Source organism: Aquarana catesbeiana, linkage group LG05, assembly GCF_042186555.1.
Source record: "Aquarana catesbeiana isolate 2022-GZ linkage group LG05, ASM4218655v1, whole genome shotgun sequence".
In the NCBI taxonomy this organism is placed as follows: domain Eukaryota; kingdom Metazoa; phylum Chordata; class Amphibia; order Anura; family Ranidae; genus Aquarana; species Aquarana catesbeiana.
In genome coordinates this window covers 52,289,240-52,310,568 of record NC_133328.1, presented here as the reverse complement: position 1 = coordinate 52,310,568, position 21,329 = coordinate 52,289,240, and the positions used below count along the sequence as shown (strand labels likewise).

The window sequence follows — 21,329 nt, the reverse complement described above, 5'->3', positions numbered from 1 at the left end:
TCCTGCCTGCACGCCTGCTCCAGGTCTCAGCCTACGTGACAGTCTACCACCTGTTTGCTGTTCCTGTGATTGTCACTTGCTGCTGCGGAGTTTGGCTTGGTCTTCCTGTGTCAAGTTTATAATCTTCTGCGGGGAAGTTACACAGCGGTGACCAGTTCGGATGTGCCTGTCTACCTGTAACAGTTGCTGGCAGGAACTAGGAGGTACTCAGGCAGCTTTGTGCCCTTGTGCCACCTGTTCACTTTACCAGGGGCCCTGAGCCAGAGGTGTAAGAGAGGCCATCCTCATCGCTTCAGGCTCCTTCACCAGGTACATGACACTGACAGCCAGGCTATACTATATTTCAATGGAAAGAGCTAGCTTTTAGAAAAATATATATGAAAATGTTATAACCTTAACCAAACTGATTGAATAAAAACATGCAATGGGACAATTCTAAATCAAGGTTAAATTTCTAAGACAATCTAAAATGACATAGACGTGTGTTACCTTTCATGGGCCAGGTCTTGTGAGATTCAGAGACAGAAGTGGAGGATGGAATGCAGTCATTAGACATAACTAAGTCGTCCAAAGCGATGTCTCCTCTTTGATCTTTGCCCACTTTCCCTTCAAATGTGACATAAAAATCCTCTTCAAGTTCCTGGAGTTCCAACTCCTTCCTCTGCCAGAAATTCCCCTGGTCCCTGGTCATGTTAAAAAGCAGCACCTTCTGTCCGCTCACTGTCACCTGATGTACGGTTAGCGAGCCAATTCCCTCTCCATACATGTGAAAGTAAAAGATCAGCTATGAAAGAGCACACAGACACGAGGGCCTGAAAATTAGATGAGCAATCATATACTGATAATACAGGAGATTTAGAGGCATAGTTATAAAAAAAATTCAAACCGGAAACATAACGCTCTGGTTTGCATGGGGTGCTTGTTAGCATATGCAATGGAGGAAGTTAGGCTAGGATTCTTATTTGCAGCACAGAATATGCAGTGAAGCTACACAAGCAGCACCAAGAAAATTAATCTCTCTAACAATCAATGGGAAAGCTATCTAAATCCAAACAAATTATATATTGCAGTCTACCCTTCCATGAAATGTTTTGACTCCATTCATTTTCTTTTTTCATTTTTTATCCTTTATTTTCACTTGGTGATCCTAAGGCCTAACGCACACTGGACATTATAAAAAAGCCAGTAATGTTAGCTGTAGAAAGTTGTAGCTGTAGAGTAAGTTTTTCAGCGTTTTTGCACTAGCGTTTTTTAGCTTTTTTTTAGCAAAACTATACCCCCATATATATATATATATATATTAATAAATACACCCAGAAGTTGGATATATGGGCATTTTAACTAGGAGTCAGACATGAAGCTATGTGAAGGGTGGAAGGGAGATATAAATCTTTTACCATAGTACTAGTACCATATATACTAGAGTATAGGCCGACCCGAATATAAGCTGAGGCTTCTAATTTTACCACACAAAAAAAACGGGAAAACGTATTGACTCGAGTATAAGCCTAGGGTGGGAAAATGCAGCAGCTACTGGGTAAACAATGCCCATCTGCAGCCTCACTGTGCCCATTTGCAGCCTCACTGTGCCCATCTGCAGCCGTACCTTTGATTACTAAAACAGCGGGTGTTTCCCAGCATTGTATATGCATTGTATATGCATTGTCTATCACGGACAAGGAGGAGACGGGGCTTTGTTACAATGGACAGCAGCCGAACAGACTGCATAACACAGTGGGAGACAACTGATGTTTTTGTAATCAAAGGTATGGCTGCTCTACGGCTCACTCCAGTATAAGCCGAGCAGGGGGGGTGTTTCAGCCTAAAAAATGGGCTGAAAAACCCGGCTTATACTCGAGTATATACGGTAGTACTAAAAGCTGAGACCTTTTTTTTTCATGGCTATGATCATTGTAAATATAGTGCACAATACAGTAAAACCTTGGATTGCGAGCATAATTCGTTCCAGAAACATGCTTGTAATCCATAGCACTTGTATATCAAAGCGAATTTCCCCATAAGAAATAATAGAAACTCAAATGATTAGTTCCACAACCATTTATTCATAGGTCCTTCACTTTATAGGCCATATAAAAAGATTATAGCAATGTGATAAGTTGTTTAACCATAAAATATCCATCCACATATGGAAGCTTCCACAAGGGGATTAGAAGCAAAATCCAGCAGGAGCTACAGAGTATAAAAGAGAAGAGAGGCGCCTCTAAGTGTAGCAATATGGTTACATTTAACTAAGGTACAACATTTAGCAACTCACATGGTTGATGATTAAAAGAGGCACATCTAAGTATGCAGGCATCCGGGGTAAAGCTGTTCACATAGACCATCCTCCGCACCGTCGGCTCTCACCGCTGTCAGTCTGCAATCGTGACCAGAAAGACTACCCTGCAGTAGAGTTATCTGGAAGCGAGGCTTGAACCACTCGTGGAGAGCAGAGTGGAAGAGAGGACGTTGATGGCAGTGCGGAGGATGGTCTATGTGGACAGCTTTACCTCAAGATTCCTGCATACTTAGATGCGCCTCTTTTTTAGCTTTACCCCAAGATTCCTGCATACTTAGATGCGCCTCTTTTAAATGTTGTACCTTCATTAAAGGTAACCATATTGCTACACTTAGAGGCACCTCTCTTCTCTTTTATACTCAGTTGTGACACAACGCTACTCTTATATCAAGACATCGCTTGTATATCAAGTCAAAATGTATTAAAAATTTTTGCTTGTCCTGCAAAACACACTCAAACCAATTTACTCTCAAACCAAGGTTTTACTGTACATAGTTAGTCAGGTTGAAAAAAGACACAAGTCCATCCAGTTCAACCATAAAAACAACAAAAAAACAAACAAAAAAACAAAAATCGTACAATCCAATATACCCAATTCTATACCCACAGTTGATCCAGAGGAAGGCAAAAAACCCCAGCAGAGCATGCTCCAATTTGCTACAGCAGGGGAAAAAATTCCTTCCTGATCCCCCCAAGAGGCAATCGGATTTTCCCTGGATCAACTTTACCTATAAATGTCAGTACCCAGTTATATTATGTACATTTAGGAAAGTATCCAGGCCTTTCTTAAAGCAATCTACTGAGCTGGCCAGAACCACCTCTGGCGGGAGTCTATTCCACATTTTCATAGCTCTTACTGTGAAGAAACCTTTCTGTATTTGGAGATGAAATCTCTTTTCCTCCAGTCGTAAAGAGTGCCCCCTTGTCCTCTGTGTTGACCGTAAAGTGAATAACTCAACACCAAGTTCACTATATGGACCCCTTATATATTTGAACATTCCTCTAATCTTTCCTCATAGCTGAGCTCCCCCATGCCTCTTATCAGTTTGGTTGCCCTTCTCTGTACTTTCTCCAGTTCCCCGATATTCTTTTTGAGAACTGGTGCCCAAAACTGAACTGCATATTCCAGATGAGGTCTTACTAATGATTTGTACAGGGGCAAAATGATATCTCTCTCTCTGGAGTCCATACCTCTCTTAATACAAGAAAGGACGTTGCTTGCTTTGGAAACTACAGCTTGGAATTACATGCTATTATTGAGCTTATGATCTACCAAAACCCCCAGATCCTTCTCCACTATGGATTCACCCAGTTGTACTCCCCCTAGCATGTATGATGCATGCATATTCTTAGCCCTCAAGTGCATAACTTTACATTTCTCAACATTAAACCTCATCTGCCACATAGACGCCCAATTACACAGAGCATTGAGGTCAGCTTGTAAATTGGAAACAGCCTTTAAGGACGTTATTCCACTGCATAGCTTGGTGTCATCTGCAAAGACAGAAATGTTACTTTTGATCCCAGACCCAATATAATTTATAAAGATATTAAAGAGTAACGGTCCCAGCACTGAACCTTGGGGTACACCACTGATAACCCTAAACCATTCAGAGTAAGAATCATTAACCACTACTCTCTGAATTCTGTCTTTTAGCCAGTTTTCTATCCATTTACAAACTGATATTTCCAAGCCTGTAGACTTTACCTTACACATGAGCCGTGTGTGGGGAACTGTATTGAAACGCTTTTGCAAAATCCAAGTATACCACGTCCACGGCCACCCCTCTGTCCAAGGTTTTACTTACCTCTTCATAAAAAGAAATCAGGTTTGTCTGACAACGTCTGTCTTTCATGAATCCATGCTGTCTGTTGCTTAAAATGTTTTTTTCCAGCAATAACTCATCTATGTGGTCTTTTATTAAACTCTCCAGTATCTTCCCGACTATAGAAGTTAAACCAACAGGTCTATAGTTACTTGGTAAAGACCTTGATCCCTTTTTAAATATAGGCACCACGTTCGCCCTGCGCCAATCCAGTGGTACTATTCCCGTCATTAATGAGTCCCTAAAAATTAGATACAATGGCTTTGAAATTACAGCGCTCAATTCTCGTAGGATCCGTGGGTGGATGCCATCAGGTCCAGGTGCTTTATCCACCTTTATTCTGTCTAAATATTTCTGGACCATATCACTTTTGAGTCATTGTGGCTCATTCGGGGCTGTGTCACTACCAACCCCATTATGGACATGAGCTCCCCCATGCTCTTTTGTATACACAGAGCTGAAGAAAGTATTTAATAAATTAGCCTTCTCCTTGTCCCCAGTCACCCACTCTAGATTATTTTGTAAAGGGCCTACATGCTCAGACCTGACCTTTTTACTATTAATATATTTGAAGAATTTTTGGGGGTTTGTCCTACTATTTTTTGCGATCTGTCGTTCATTTTGAATTTTTGCACCCTTGATTTCCTTTTTGCATATACTGTTAAATTCTTTGTAGCATTTAAACGACACTAGTGTTCCTTCATTTTTATATTTTTTAAAAGCTCTTTTCTTATTGTTTATAGCTTTTCTAACTTTGACCGTGAGCCACATAGGTTTTATTTTTAGCCTTTTAAACTTATTGCCCATGGGAATATACTTTGCAGTGAGGTCCAAAACTATTAAAGTCTTATTTTTTTTTGTATAAAAATAACAAACACGCTATACTTACCTGCTCTGAGTAGTGGTTTTGCACAGAGCAGCCCAGATCCTCCTCTTCTTGGCCTTTGGCCAATTATGGCTCTCTCAGCAGAGAGCGCGCTGTGATTGGCCAAAGCATGCAGGTCAGTTGATCTCACAGTGCATTATGGGGCATTCCGCGGCACTCGAATTTACCACGAGTGCCCCATAATGTTCGGTATTCGTCAAATGGGCGAACACCCGATGTTCGAGTCGAACTTATGTTCAACTTGAACATTGGGCTCATGCCGAATGAACAGCAAAACAATAAACACTTACTTTCTGATCCACCCTGACTTAATATCTAAACTTTTTGTAAATCTACAGTTGGTCTTTAAAAAGAGCATGACCTGGTGTACTTTAACCCCACTTAAATTATAAACATGAATTATAAACAGAACCCCAGGTAAGTTATATTCCCTATATGCATTCAATTTTTCAGTTTTTGTCTGGCGTACATACAAACAGCCTGACAATCTATGGTCTGTTTTTCATAGGACATGAAGAAAAAGTGAAAGAGTATCTAAAGTTTTTACAGTATTACTCTATATCACAACTTTTATTAGTTCCACATGTGCAAAGATTTGATTTAAAAAAAAATGCTGCAGAAAGATCAGTATTAGTGTTGTGTTTGATACACTGTTAATTTCAACATCAAATTTAGATTTAGTTTTAGTCATAGTCTTTTGACTAAATCCTTCATTTTAGTTTTTGTTGTATTTTAGTCACATGAATTGTTTTTGTTTTAGTCGTATTTTAGTAGACCAAAATCTCCAGAACCCACTTGAAATTCCGCTTTCCTCTGAGCTTTGCCTGTCTGTTAAAGCGCAGCCTCCTGACTCTATCGGCAAGCTGTATTAGCTAAGAGATGTAGGTTCCCTCTGTCTACCTGCTGCCTGGGAGTTCTGGAACAATGCCCTGCAAACCACAGAAGAGGATTTGAGTCTGTCTGAATTTGACGTGGCAGGTGTTTCCCCTTCCAGCAAGGTAGCAGTGCTTAGCACTTTGTAAAATAACAGCCTCCCCAGACCGTTACGTTCTCTGGGCTGTGCACTCCCTCACTCCCTTTTACTTCCCCACTTGCAGGTCACCTCCCCACGCGAACATAAAAGTTCACAAAAATTTGCTTCGGTACGCGACTTCTGCTTCAGTTCACTAACATGAGCTGTTGCTATCTTTCCTGCTCTGACACGTGGTCACGACTTCCTGTACGTGAGATCGCGGTCACAGGGAGACACTGAAAGTGTACTGTGAAGACACTTACAGTATTGCAAAGCTTTTTGGTGGGCTTTTTATGACATACTGTACTGTATCAGACATTCAGTATGGCCCCAAAGAAAATTCAGAGCAAGCATGGTGGTAAGAAGAAAGTGCGGAGCAGTAATGAAGGTGACACGACTGTTCAGAGCAAGTATGTTGTTGAAAAGAAAGTGCAGAGCAGTAATGAAGGTGACAAGAATGTGCAGAGCGGTATTGAAGGTGACAAGAACCCGCCTTCCTCCATGCCAGAAGTCGTCTCAAGCAAGAGTTATGCCGCGTACACACGGTCGGAATTTCCAACAACAATGTGAGTTGTCGTAAATTCCGATCGTGTGTAGGCTTCATCGGACATTTTTTGTTAGAATTTCTGACAAACCAAATTTGAGAGCTGGTTCTCAAATTTTACGACAACAAAATCTGTTGTCATAAATTCCGATCGTGTGTACAGGGCATTAGAGTTAGGTCCACGCATGCTCGGAATCAAGCAGAAGAGCCACACTGGCTATTGAACTTCATTTTTCTCGGCTCATCGTACATGTTGTACGTCACCACGTTCTGAGACGTTCGGCATCTCCAACAACATTTGTGCGACCGTGTGTATGCAAGACAAGTTTGAGCCAACATCCGTCGGAAATAAACCAGGATTTTGTTGTCGGAATGTCCGCGACATTAATGTTCTCTCTATTCATACTGTACTGTACTTTCATATTTTTGTGGTTCAAAAACAAAAAAATAAAGTTCAGAAAGGATTAACCTGATATACATTGAACCCTATGAGAAAATTTGCCTCGGTTCGCGACCTATTCAGTTTGCGACCAGAATCATTGAACGAATTAGGTGTAATTGATCTGCAGTAAAGTTTGTCTGTCAGCTTACCTCTCCATGTGCTCAAATTAAGAGGCCAGCCACTCTCACCTGGCTGCTTAAGTAATCTCTCCTCAAAGCATGACTCCACCCCAGCCCCTATCAGGGAACTCTATATTAACCTGTGCACTGCAAGTCAGCCCTACTGATCAATATTGTGTGTTTGGCTTCCGTGTGCTACTTGCTGTGTGTTCTACGTCTGATTTCAGTTACCGATCTTGGCTTGTTCTTGACTATCCTTACCTGCTTCTTGCCTCGACCTTTGGCTATCTGCTGACTATCCTTTGCTGTCGCATTCTGCTGCTTCCTCTCTACCTCCCTGTACCGTGAGTGTGGAGGCCCTAGGGGTTGTGACCTGGCACCAGACTGCAGCTAAACCCATCCCCACCACTAGGGGCCTCTGGGGAACACCTGCTGGCTCTTAGATTCCGCGCCCTGGGAAATCTTATGCTCTAGCTCCCAGTGTCATCCGCGTTGATACTACAGAGTACCTGCTCTCCTGTATCACCTAGAGCTCCATCTGCAGCAGTCAGCCATAGGGTTGCATCTGTCACCTGGACTCAGGCGACCTGACATTAAGCTTGTGAACCGAGGTATCACTGTATAATGCACCCTGCCCTGTGCACTCCCTCACTCCCATTTACCTCCTTATCCCCACTTGCAGGTCACCTCCCCATTGACAAAGTATAATGCACCCTGTCCTGAGCACTCCCTCATCCCCATTTACTCTCCATCCCCACTTTCAGCCTGCAGTTTTTTTGCTTTTGTTCTTTTTTATATTTTAAAGTTGCACTTCTGTTTTTCAATAAGCGATATTTTTGTTTGTTTATGAAACTTGGTTTTATCTATAAAGACATCATATATCTCAGCAGCTAAATCTGTGTCTGTAGTACATGTTCAAACCTTAATACCATCATTAACGTTATTCGATTTTTACTCCAGGAGTATATAATAAGTTTGGCAATTCTAGAGAAATGCCTAAATAATGCATTGCAATTTAACTAAACCCATTAGATTTTGGTCGACTAAAATGTACTGGAGATTTTAGTCTACTAAATGAAAATTGGAAATGATTTTCGTCATAGATTTTGTCTGAAAACTATTGACCTAATTCTAATTCTAATTTTGATTAGTTTTCATCACTGAAAACATGCACTGACGAAAACTATGATGAAAATATTTTTGTCTACAAAATTAACACTGGTTTGATATTCCACAGGTTCTGCTAGCTGTGGGCATATTCCAGGGGTTGCACCAATAGTTTTTGGAGGTCAAGTCATAATATGATGATCATGTTTTAGTGAATATAAAATCATACATAAACAAAATCTTAGTTATTTAGTTTTGCTATTTAATACATAGGAGACTGATTATATTAATACTCAATTAGGGAATACGTATTAGGTAGGAATGAACGCCTACACATTTACCCATCATGAAGAAAAAAATCATGGATCCAAAAAAATTCATACTAGACTCACATGCAACAATTTAGCCTACCTGGCCAGGAAAATGCAGACTTCCCCACCTCCCACCCCCTGAACTATACCAGGCCGCATGCTCTTAACATGGGGAGTGATACTTTGGCAGGGGGGATAAGGGCCTCTTCCCCATAACCCTGGCTTGGTGGTTGTAGGGGTCTGTAGATGGGGTTGCTTATTGAAATCTAGAAGCCCCCCTTTTTATTTTTTCAATTTTATCTTTATTAAATTTCAAAGATTATAATACAAAGCAATGCCTATTGGGCATACCCAGGCTCAATATAATACATAGAATCAATAGAATCAAAAGCAAACTAAGTACCTTAAACAACAATTCAAAAGTAAACTTCTCCACCTAGTCAACCAAATGTTATGATTAGTTGCCCTTGTTCTATCCAACTTGGAGGCTCAGCCCGTATGATCTAAAGGTCCATGCCTCAATAGATTTATATCACTTGCGGGGATGCACTGCAGGACCCCATTAGCTTACCATTTTTCTTCCCCCTTCCTTTACCTCCCTACTCCCCCTTCCCAACCAAAGCCTCCCCCAACAGAAAATAAAAGAGAAAGGAAACATTTTCCGCCCTATCTCTCCTTTCTCTCATTGAACATTAAAGGGGCCCAAAGGGTTTGGTATAGAATTTGAGGGGGACCTCATGCCATGCTTGTTTTTTTTTTTTTTTTTGGGGGGGGGGTCCCTAAAACTCATACCAAATCTGTAGGGCCTGGTATGAATTGGGAGGGGGGGACCTCATGACATTTTTTTAAGGTTTCACCCATTAACATTTAGAGCAGATCCTTATCTATGGTAGAGGTCTGGTATAAGTGAATAGAATCCCTGGTCAAGCAGAATTATACAGCAGGGAGCTGTCATTTTGTCAGCAATTTAAACACACTTTTTCCTTTGTAAATGTTGGTTTTGCTGTAAAAGGTTGTATAGATCACAGAGATGTGCCACATCAAATGCAGGGTCAGGGCACCCCCCAGGCATGCTATTTAATGGAGTTTTGCCTTTTTTAATACCGTATTTATCGGCGTATAACACGCACCGGCGTATAACACGCACCCCAATTTAGGAGGGAATTTTAAGGAAAAAAACTTACATTTAAATGCCCATCATTGCAGCCTTCTCAGTGCAGCCTTGCCCCAGTGCAGCCATGTCAGTGCAGCCATGTCAGTGCAGCCTTGTCAGTGCAGCCTTCCCCAGTGTCCATTGCAGCCTTATTCCAGTGCAGCCTTGCCCCAGTGCAGCCTTGCAGCTCGCAGTTTGATCCCCTGCGATCCTGAGCTTCAAAATCGCCAACCGCGGTTTGAAAATGGCGCCACCGGCACCGAAATACACAGAGCTGGTCCTCGGCTCTTCTCGGCGGCTCTCGTTCACTTTCGGCTCCACTCGTAGTCCCGCCCGGGATGGGCATGACTGTGAGCGGAGCTATCCGAACCTAGCCGAGTACACTCGGCTAGGTTTGGGCGGCGCTCGAGTGAAGCCGAAAGTGGCCGAGAAGAGCCGAGGACCGGCTCTGTGTATTTCGGCGCCGGCGGCGCCATTTTCAAATCGCGGTCGGCGATTTTGAATATCTGTCAGCTCAGGATCGCAGGGAATCCGCGTATAACACGCACCCGTGATTTTCCCCTGATTTTATGGGAAAAAAGTGCGTGTTATATGCCGATAAATACAGTATTTCAATTTAAACATTACTAAAATCATTGCTCCCATTCAAACTGATTTTTTTTAATGTTTTCTCACTTTTGTATATATCCCCCATGGCAGTGCCCAGCCCCCCATGCCATTTGTTTGTCAAGCCCTTGCCTATTGGTCTAGAAAATTGCCAGAACAGATTTTTAACATTAAGCTTCCATTGACTTTACTTGGCTACAGATTGAAGATTCAAACTTTACTCTTGTTCACCGAAGCAACCCCAAACGGGACCCAGCTGTGTTCGCTCATCACTAGTTATAAGAAATAAGCCACATGTAGTTTCTGCATGGGCTATAAAACATACCTTGCAGTTTCTACTCCACTTGCTCACCAATGGCCCAGAAAGTTTGGCTACTTGGCCTGGTAATTGAGGAAACGAGCTTTCAATAAAAATGTAACTCCCAGATGGATTTTGCAGAGAGTGATCAGTGACGGGTCCAGTGCCAAGCGTTGGGGTGCTGCCAGCTCGTAGGCTCCAATCAAATTCATCATCTCGATCTTGTTTCCAGCTGCAAAGGTTGAACTCAAAGTTGCAGCGTCCAAGATAGCCACCTAGAAACATTAAAGAGAATGTACTATCTGTGTTTAATGTTTCTATAGCTAAACATGTAATAAATAGGTTTACCCAGTCCACCCAGAGACAAGAAGTGTGTAATTCAGGTGAGTAAATAGTATTAAAAAATAGAACAAATACAAAAAAAAATTAAAACTAATGCAGCCACCACAGTTAAGGAATGACAAGCTGTAATATGCTATAACAATAATCACATAACTGCAAGAAAACAGTCACTTGGATCAGGTGTTGTTCTATCCGTATCTCAGTAGCTCATCAGTTTCTTAGGGCTCATTCACACCATTGTACTGTGGCAGTGCTCACCTTACCCCAGTGTACCGTAAGGTGCATTACACGCATTAGTGCAATATACATATATAGGCCTATTTATATATAGGCCTTTTTTGACAAATGGCACCCCAGTGAACCTTAAAAGTGAATGTAACCAAGCATTACCCAATTTTTAGATTCTCTCTAGCTCTCTATTTCTAATCATAAACAGTATATGAAATTGTGAACAATCAATAAAAAATTGGAAAAATAGCAATAAAGGAAATAATGAAAAATAATGAAATATGTGCATACTGTATATAATCCACCCCCAGTGTCCAATCAGAGCCCGAGGGCCATTCAATATACAGAACTTGTGACAAGCCAACGTACATTGTTCCTGGGACACCTGACCACCAGGAGTGCCAACTCATTACCAGAGGTTTAACCAATGAATTGAATCCCTATTAATTGTCCTCTAAAGACGTCCTATTGTTGATGACATGTGTAGGGTGGGGCTTGCGGACCATGATGTCATCACACCTGCTGGTGTACCACAGCAGAACGTTTTTTGCTTTTTATGCTGAGATGTTTAGTGGCACGGTTTATTGGTCTGGTACATAAATGGAGGAGACATATGTAGAGAGGTGCAGCGGATCCAGAGAGATTCAATTCATTGGATAAAGCACATTTGATCTCCTATTAATACAGCAATTAAATATTTAATAAGTTCTATAGATTAGATGGCGCTCAGGCTCTGATTGGACACTGGGGGTGGACTATATATGCACTTTTTCAGTATTTTTCATTATTTACTTTATTGCTATTTTTCCAATTTTTTGATTGGTTGTTCACAATTTAATATATTGTTTATGATTAGGAATAGAGATTTATAGAATGAATATTGAAATTGGGTGATGTTTTGTTACATTCACTTTAAGCCCCGGTTCACACCAGTGCGATTTGTCATGTGATTTGTCAGTTCCAAATTGCATGACATGTTACTGGCAATGGAACCATTCAAATTGCCGCGACTAATGTTGCAGTGACTTTGAAAAAGGTTCCTGCACTACTTTTTTCTGATATCAGTATGACTTGCACAGTCTTCTGTTAAATGAAGTCGCAAGGTACAATGAAATCGGAGGTGCAAATCGCACTGACCTGTGGTGTTTAAATCATGCTGAATTAGCGCAATTTCAAAGCCACACTGGTGTGAGCCAGGGCTTATTGATACATTTAAAAGAGATTGCGCACCTTTTTGAGTACTATCTTGAGTGCTGCATTCTCTTAGTACACTAATCGCATTATATTACTTTATTTACCCAAATTAATAAAGTTTTGACAGGTACCCGCTCCCCCTTCCTGCTGATTTTGCCACGGCAAAGTCATCCAGAAGTTCAGCCCCCCCTTCTCCTTCCCCCACCGCTGAGCCATTCACAAAGCACAGCGCCAGGGGTGTAGCTATAGGGGGCACATGAGTCGCGATCATGACTCGGCCCCTGGCTGCAGATGTCCTGTGTGGCTCCCCGGCCAGGTTTGTCTACAGGTTTGTGTGAGCCAGAGCCGGAGTCAGGGGGTGGAGCTGGGAGGCAGAGCTGGCAGTCCTAGGTACAGAAGACTGCTTGCCTCTTGACTTTACACTCTGGATTCAGCTAACACCAGGATGGATAGGAGGGCTGGCGGGGCGGCATATAGGTGAACCAATCTCCTCTATTCTACTCCTATGTCCTGCAGGTCTTTCAGCGGCTGCAGGAGCAGGCTTGGTTCTCCTATATGCCACCCTGCCGGCTTTTCTATCCAGCCAAGAGACAAGAGGCAAGCAGTCATCCGTACCTAGGACCAGCTCCGCCCCCAGACTCTGGCTTCCACTTCCTGCCTCAAGGCTGTTCAAGGCTGGTCCGGAATGGTAGGGGAAATGCTTCCTGCCCCGAGGCTGTTCCTGGTAAGCAACAAACTCTCTCTCACAACAGAGCGAGTATAGTATTTCAGGTGTGCTGCTGACTCAATCTGCTCCCTCCTATACTGCCCCCCTTCGTTCATGCTGTCCCCCCATACTGCCCTCCACTACTCCCCTCCCATCATGCTGTCCCTTCCATACTGCCCTCCACTAACCCCCCTCCCATAATGCTGTCCCCCCATACTGCCCTCCAATACTCCACCATGGATTCATGAAGAATCGTTCTTGCCAAACTAATCTATTAACCTTCTATGAGAAGGTGAGTTGCCATCTGGGACCAATCCTATTTAATTTGTTCATAAACGATCTGGAGGATGGGGTAAACAGTTCAATCTCTGTATTTGCGGACAATACTAAGCTAAGCAGGGCAATAACTTCTCTGCAGGATGTGGAAACCTTGCAAGAAGATCTGAACAAATTAATGGGGTGGGCAACTACATGGCAAATGAGGTTTAATGTGGAAAAATGTAAAATAATGCATTTGGGTTTCACAAATATGAATGCAATCTATTCACTGGGGGGAGAACCTCTGGGGGAATCAAGGATGGAAAAGGACCTGGGGATCCTAGTAGATGATAGGCTCAGCAATGGCATGCAATGCCAAGCTGCTGCTAACAAAGCAAACAGAATACTGGCATGCCTTAAAAGGGGGATTAACTTCAGAGATAAAGCGATAATTCTCCCACTCTACAAGAATCTGGTCCGGCCTCACCTGGAGTATGCTGTCCAGTTCTGGGCACCAGTCCTCAGGAAGGATGTACTGGAAATGGAGCGAGTACAAAGAAGGGCAACAAAGCTGATAAAGGGACTGGAGAATATTAGTTATAAGGAAAGGTTATGAGCACTGAACTTATTCTCCCTGCAGAAGAGACGCTTGAGAGGGGATATGATTTACAAATGCCATACTGGTGACCCCACAATAGGAATAAAACGTTTCTGTGGAAGGGAGTTTAATAAGACATGTGGCCACTCATTAAGATTAGAAGAAAAGAGGTTTAACCTTAGACTGCATAGAGGGTTCTTTACTGTAATGCCCCGTACACACGGTCGGATTTTCCAACGGAAAATGTTCAATGGGAGGTTGTTGTCGGAAATTCCGACCGTGTGTAGGCTCCATCGAACATTTTCCATCAGAATTTCCGTCATACAAAATTTGAGATCTGGATCTCAAATTTTCCGACAACAAAATCCGTTGTCGTAAATTCCGATCGTGTGTACACAATTCCGACGCACAAAGCTCCACGCATGCTCTGAATCAAGCAGAAGAGCACTGGCTATTGAACTTCATTTTTCTCGGCTCACCATACGTGTTTCACGTCACTGCGTTCTTGACGTTCGGAATTTCCGACAAGATTTGTATGACCGTGTGAGTGCAAGACAAGTTTGAGCCAACATCCGTCGGAAAAAATCCATGGATTTTGTTGTCGGAATGTCCGATCGTGTGTATGGGGCACAAGAGCGGCAAGAATGTAGAATTCCCTTCCACAGGCAGGGGGCATCGATAGTTTCAGAAAACTATTAGATGAGCACCTAATCGACCACAACATACAGGGATATACAATGTAATACTGACATATAATCACACACATAGGTTGGACTTGATGGACTTGTGTCTTTTTTCAACCTCACCTACTATGTAACTATGTAACCCCCCCTCCCATCATGCTGTTACCCCATACTGCCCTCCACTACCACCCTCCCATCAAAAATCAAAAATAAAACTATAAGAAAAAATTGTAAAATAAAATAAAATGGTAAAAATAAAAAAACAAAAAATAAAAATGACTGAACCCATCCACTGCCCTATTGATCACGTCCACTGCCCTGCTGACCATGTCTACTGCTCTACTGACCATGTCCACTGCACTACTGATAATGTCCACTGCTCTACTGACCATATCCACTGCCCTACTGACCATGTCCACTGCTCTACTGATCATGTCCACTGCCCTACTGACTATGTCCACTGCTCTACTGACCACGTCTACTGCCATACTGACCACGTCCACTGCCCTACTGACCATGTCCACTGCCCTACTGACCATGTCCACTGCCCTACTGACCACATCCACTGCCCTACTGACCATGTCCACTGCCCTACTGACCATATCCACTGCCCTACTGACCATGTCCACTTCTTTACTGACCATATCCACTGTCCACTGCTCACATCCACTGCTCTACTGACCACATCCACTGCTCGACTGACACGTCCACTGCCCTACTGACCATGTCCACTGCTCTACTGACCACATCCACTGCTCTACTGACCATGCCCACTGCTCTACTGACCACGTCCACTGCCCTACTGACAAGTCCGCTGCCTGACCATGTCCACTGCTCTACTGACCATGTCCACTTCCACTGCCCTACTGACCACATCCACTGCCCTACTGACCTGGTCCACTGCTCTACTGACCAGGTCCACTGCCCTATTGACTACATCCACTGTTTACTGACCACGTCCACTGCTCTACTGACCATGTCCACTACCCTACTGACCACGTCCACTGCCCTACTTACTGACGCCATTCACAGTTCACACTGACACTACTGGTGAAACAGCCAGGGTTGCAAATTTGCACTTGCGACTGGGCCCTGGCCTGAAGGACTGCACAACATGTGAAAGGGATCTGCTGCAGGACCGTAAAGGGTCCTGGGATCAGTGGGAAGGGCTTTGGGCTCGGAGGGAATTTCCCAGGTCAGAGATTGGGGGGCCCTACATGGTTTCTTGCACTAGGGCCCTGCACGTCCTAGTTACGCCTCTGCGCAGTGTGGCTTTGCGCATGCGCAGTAGGAAATTGGCTGTGAAGCCGCAAGGCTTCACTGCTGGCTTCCCTTACAAGAAATGGCGAAAAAAATCGAAGACATCGCTGGATTCATGGACAGGTAAATGTCCTAATATTAAAAGTCAACAGCTACAGTATTTGTAGCTGCTGACTTAAAATTTGTTCTGAAGGAGCCTGGAGCTCCGCTTTAAAGTCGGGTCACTGGAAGATGAATTATGGTTACTATGAGATGCAGCATTTGCACATTTTCCTTTGCCTTACTGAATAAGTCCAAAGGTACATAAAAAAAAAGAAAAAACTTCTTTGCATTTTGCCCGTAAATTTCACTATCGGTTACAATGCCGAGTTTGATTAATTGCACACATGCCAAGGTCAGACACAGTAAATTAAAATGGAGATTTGCAATAGTCTGAACTGTGTGGTAAATTAATACTAATCAAGGTGAGCAGCTTAGACTTAAATACACAGGGGTTTTTAATGCTCCCTACAAATACTTGATTCAGTATATGATTTAAAACCATAAATATTATCCTGGAACCCTCCATAAAAGGCAAACAAACAAAAATATATGTATAAAACAATCTTGTATCTTGTTGCCACAGAACAAATGATAATGTACACTATGAAGGTATACGCTCTGTGTTAAAAAAAAAAATAAAATAAATCTGTTTTTCTACTGCTTTAAAGTGACCCTGTAACCATTGTGAAAAAAATAAACAGGCAGGCCCAGGGGCAGATGCCGCCTGAGACTTGACTCTTTTGGATGATTTGGATGGCGTGTCTGCTACTTGGCTTTGCAGTTTCTCCCACCATTTACTACGTAATTAATGTGCTCTCCCTACTCAGGGCAGTGACAGATTCTCTTGATAGGGCATACCCTCACCCATTGTTATATAGCTGAAACAATCTATACTTGTTAACCTATAAATCATCATAAAGTAGTGCTGTAATAACTTGCAACCTGCAACCAGTCTACTATACTTCTAGAGTGCACTCTAGGAATGACTATGCTTAGACCCAGGTCTTACTGCACAGGAACCCTTGTCTATAAGCAGCTCATGAAGTCCTCGTAGAGCAACTATCTAAAGTGACAGTCTTTTGCCCTAGTTCTTCAGCTGGCTAGCGCTGGGGCCCACTCTTTATGGTGGTGCACATAAATACAGTTCCAGTAAAGTCTGCATCAGTGGTAAAGGCTGCAAGTGAAATGTCCAGTCCCTATGTGCTCATTCTCTACTATTAGCAACCGGTCTATGGCAGCAGTGACCCCTCACCAGTCCCAACAATACAGCCGCAATGGTCCCACTATTTAGATGTCCTCTGGATCTGCCTAAAGTGGCTTTGTTCCTCAGTCCACAGGTTAACAGTGCTCTTGTCTCCCTGCAGCAAGACACTGTGTCCCAACAATAGCTTAGCTCTTAGCCTCTGCACCCACAGGTTTCTGGTGCTCAGCGTTTCAGTACCCCGATCATTGGCTCTGGCTGCTGGCTTGTGGCTGGATGGCATTCATACAGAGAGATAAATGTTCACACTCTGAAGTCCTGTACTGAAAGAGGAAGCCATTCAGTCCAAAGAATGGGAAAAAACAGCTCCTTCCCTGTCCTTATATCTGTCTAACTCTGGGAACTGTAGTTCAAGGTCCTTAGGCTTCCACAGTATGGCTCCCTTTCTGAACTTCAACTCCGATAGTCCAATGTAGCCAGCATACAAATCACTTGACCTCCTTCACCATGTTCGCTCCCCCTGGTGGAGGTGACATAACACTAGTATATTCAGCATGACAGTCTGAGGGGAGCACACAGAGACCAACTGCAGTGCAGTCTCCTAGATTTGCTCTCTCACTCTACCCAAACACCTGGCTACACCTATATCCAGAAATACAGGGTAATTCCTAAGTCTCCAAGGGACGTGTGGAGCAGTGGGGGAGCATTGGAAGCTAGGAATCAGTTAGTGAGTGGATAAAGTAAGATTATTTTTAAAGGAAACCTGTACTGAAAAAAGGTGTTGGGGCATTGCTGAGATTCTGTTGAAAATGTTATATGTCTGGACATTCCTGGCTTCAGCATTATTAGTCACTACCCTGTAAAAATACACATGGATTAATAACACAAAGTCTGGGCTCCTAACCTCCATACTTGTTCCAGGTTAGCGTCTCAGCATATATTAAGGGCATGGGATCAGAATCACTACCAAGCAACTAGCATTTTTAGAAGGAGATCAGCAACTGTAGCCTTTTTTTTTCTTGTTCTTTAATGAACCAGAGAAGATGCCCATACACATGTATATTTCTGCACAAAAGGTTGTTTTTAGATTTTTTTTCCAGAAAAAGACAGGATATTGATGTCTAGATGGCTGACAGATTGTTTATGTAGCATAAAAAATGCAACTGGTCATGAACCCATGCATGACATATATGCTCAGTTCTAAAATGACCATTTTTATTTTGGAGCTGGAACCTAGAACAATGCGGACAGTTATCTTGTTTGTAGCAGATCTGACTGGCCCTGCATAGTGTGAAGATCTGAGATCTTGATGCTTGTACTCCCCGACTAACTCTGACAGCTGTCAGTGGCCAAGTACATCTCTTACATCTCTTAGTGGCTTAGTTCATCTCTGTTATGTTCAAACCTTAAGGAAGCACATAACACATGTTAAAACAAATCCACGCATCAGCGGACCAAAAATGTGCACAACTGCAGTTTAGTTGATGTGCAGATCTGAACTGACATGTGCAGTAGCCTCCATTCATCACAGAGGTTAACAGAGGTCCACAGATAGCCCCAAAGGCTGTGAAGTAGGTAGAGAAGTGTGGGCATGAAGGTGTTGCATCTTCACACTCTCTTCAGGGCATCCAGATCCTGAACTGTTGAGTCTTTGAAGTCAATAATGTTATACAATACAAGATAACACTATGCAAGATAACATAAAAATAAAATTGTATAGAAATCTTTTACAAAAGGCTTTGGGGAATGCTCAGAAAGAGATTGGTTAAGCAGCCCATAAATGATTTGATTATCTTTCCTGCAACCATGGGTGGAAGGAAAGAAAATCGCTCAACTGACTGTGTTGTTGATGAGGGAATAAATGGGGACAACTTCTTTCCTACGTAGAAGATACTGAACTGTCCTCCTTCCTGGAAACTGACAGTCTTTGGTGATCAAAAGCAAAAGCCCCTTAAGGACTAGGAACTCTACCAGCAAACCTGGCTGCTTGTTTACCAGCCCACCTGGCTGCTCCAAAGATCTCCCTGGGCAAGGGAAGGGAAGGGTTAAGCACAATGCTGCCCTAATGAAAGCTTGCTACATGTGGCAGTCTCTCCCCTTGTGTGCTGATGTACTTACCCAATCCTCTTTGCTCCCTGCTGCTCCATAGGCAAGATTCCTCCTCAAACCGAGATGCTGATAGTATCTTCCCAAGCCAACCCGAGCCCCCCCCCCCAGACCCAGGGGTCCCCTCCTAGGCCACCACCAGTCTCCTCAGCACTCCATCTACCACTCAACTGCCCTGCTAGCATGGTTCAACCATATTTAAGGCTGACTTAGCCACCCTGCCAGCACATTCTGCCTGGGGATTGGCCAAGCTCCCCAAGTATGCTGGTTCCTTGATAAAGGAACCAGTTAGCGTTCCGAAACGCGTCCCTTCTTGATGACCACATCCGCCCAGCGCTGCGGTCCAGGCTGGTTTGCTGTCTCTCCTGACTGACATCACTTCCAGGCTTATTTCTCCTCTCTTCGGATGACGTCAGTTCCGCCGGCGCTTCAGCGTCCAAGACACTCTGCTGCTGACTGACGCTGTATTTGCTATCAAGCCTGAGGACTCCCTCCTGCCGTGACCCCTTCCACTGCTGTACACTGCATTTCCATAATGTGCTGCTTTATCATCTCATCTTGTGGATATTAAAGTATGTAAACTTCTGCACTTAGAGGCGCCTTGTCTTTGCTTAAATCTAGTAGCACACTAGAGGGTGCTACATTTAAAAAGAAGGTTTTGCATTATCATACATGAATATATCTGGTTTTGGTATAAGCTAGAAATTGAAACCATCAACTGTAATAAAAAAAGCCATGAATGAGTTCACTTAAGAGTCTAGTTTGTTCATAAAAGATGTTCTTTTTTCTCAGCTTAAAGTGATTGTAAAGGATCGTTTTTTATTTTTTTAAAATAACAAACATATCATACTTACCTCCACTGTGCAGCTCGTTTTTTGCACAGAGTAGCCCCGAACATCCTCTTCTGGGGTCCTCCCCGCATTAGATAACCCCCCAGGGGAAGCGCTCTCCTGAGGGGGTTACCTTGCGGGCGTGCTCCTGAGTCCAGCATTTGCATCCACAGACACGAATGCCAGATTCGGCCCCGCCCTCCCGGAGCCCGCATCATTGGATTTGATTGACAGCAGCGGGAGCCAATATCAATGGCGCTGCTATCAATCTATCCAATCAAGAGCCAGGACCCCGCGGAGAGAGGGACAGCGCATCCCCACCGAGGAGATGAAGGGGCTCAGGTAAGTAAAACGGGGGGCTGGGGGGCCAGTGACTGCCAGGTGTTTTTTCACCCTACTGCATAGGATGCAGTAGGGTGAAAAAACACGAGGGTTTACAACTCCTTTAACAGACTGAAGTTCCATTCCGCATGCAAGAGCCAATAACTATGGCTCCTGCTTGAATGAGCACTAACCAGTCAGTTATGGTGATCATTCAGTTATGGCGGTTCTAAAGCCTTAAGGTTTTTCACCTTAATGCATCCTATTCATTAAGGTGAAAAACCTTCTGTGCTGCAGCTCCCCCCCCCCCCCCCCCCCCATTTTCTTATCTGAGCCAAATCTGGTCCAGCGACCTGCAAGAGAGCAGTGGCTCCTGCTGCTGTCTCCCTCCTCATTGGACTGATTGATAGCAGCGGGAGCCATTGGCCTCCGCTCATATTAGTCAAAAGCTGTGACATGGGAATGGGGGGGGCTGAGTCTGGCTGTTTGTGTCAATAGACACAGCAGCGGGACTTGGGAGCGAGCACGCATGGGTGCTCCCAGGCAAAGCGGCTTTCTGTGGGGGCACCTGCCGAAGAGGAGGGGCCAGGAGCGCCGGCAGGGGACCCCAGAAGAAGAGGTACGGGGCTGGTCTGTGCAAAACCATTGCACAGAGCAGGTAAGTATAGGCCTGTTTGTTATTTTAATCGAAAAAAAAAAATAGGATTTTTTAAAACAGCTTACCTGTAAAATCCTATTTTCTTTCTCGAACATCACGGGACACAGAGCCACAGTAATTACTGATGGGATGTCCCAGAGCAATGCTACCTGAGGGGGGGGAACCACGACCAAGTAGGGTGCAATCAGACCTGAGGACCCTGTACCGCTGCCTGCAGCACACTACGCCCAAAGGCGATATCCTCATGCCTTCTCACATCCACCTGATAGAATCTGGTGAATGTATGAACTGAAGACCAG

General features: G+C 43.6%; 1 protein-coding gene across 1 annotated transcript in view; it reads right to left on the bottom strand.

Annotated features, from left to right (window-relative positions):
* MALRD1 (MAM and LDL receptor class A domain containing 1) overlaps positions 1-21,329 on the bottom strand; it is a 737,846-nt gene that overhangs the window by 288,864 nt on the left and 427,653 nt on the right. Inside the window, exons 25-26 of the mRNA XM_073629748.1 lie at positions 10,631-10,878; positions 490-784 (exon numbers count right to left, since the gene is read on the bottom strand). Of these exons, the coding sequence (XP_073485849.1) occupies positions 490-784; positions 10,631-10,878 (543 nt within the window). The remainder of the gene's footprint in view (positions 1-489; positions 785-10,630; positions 10,879-21,329) is intronic.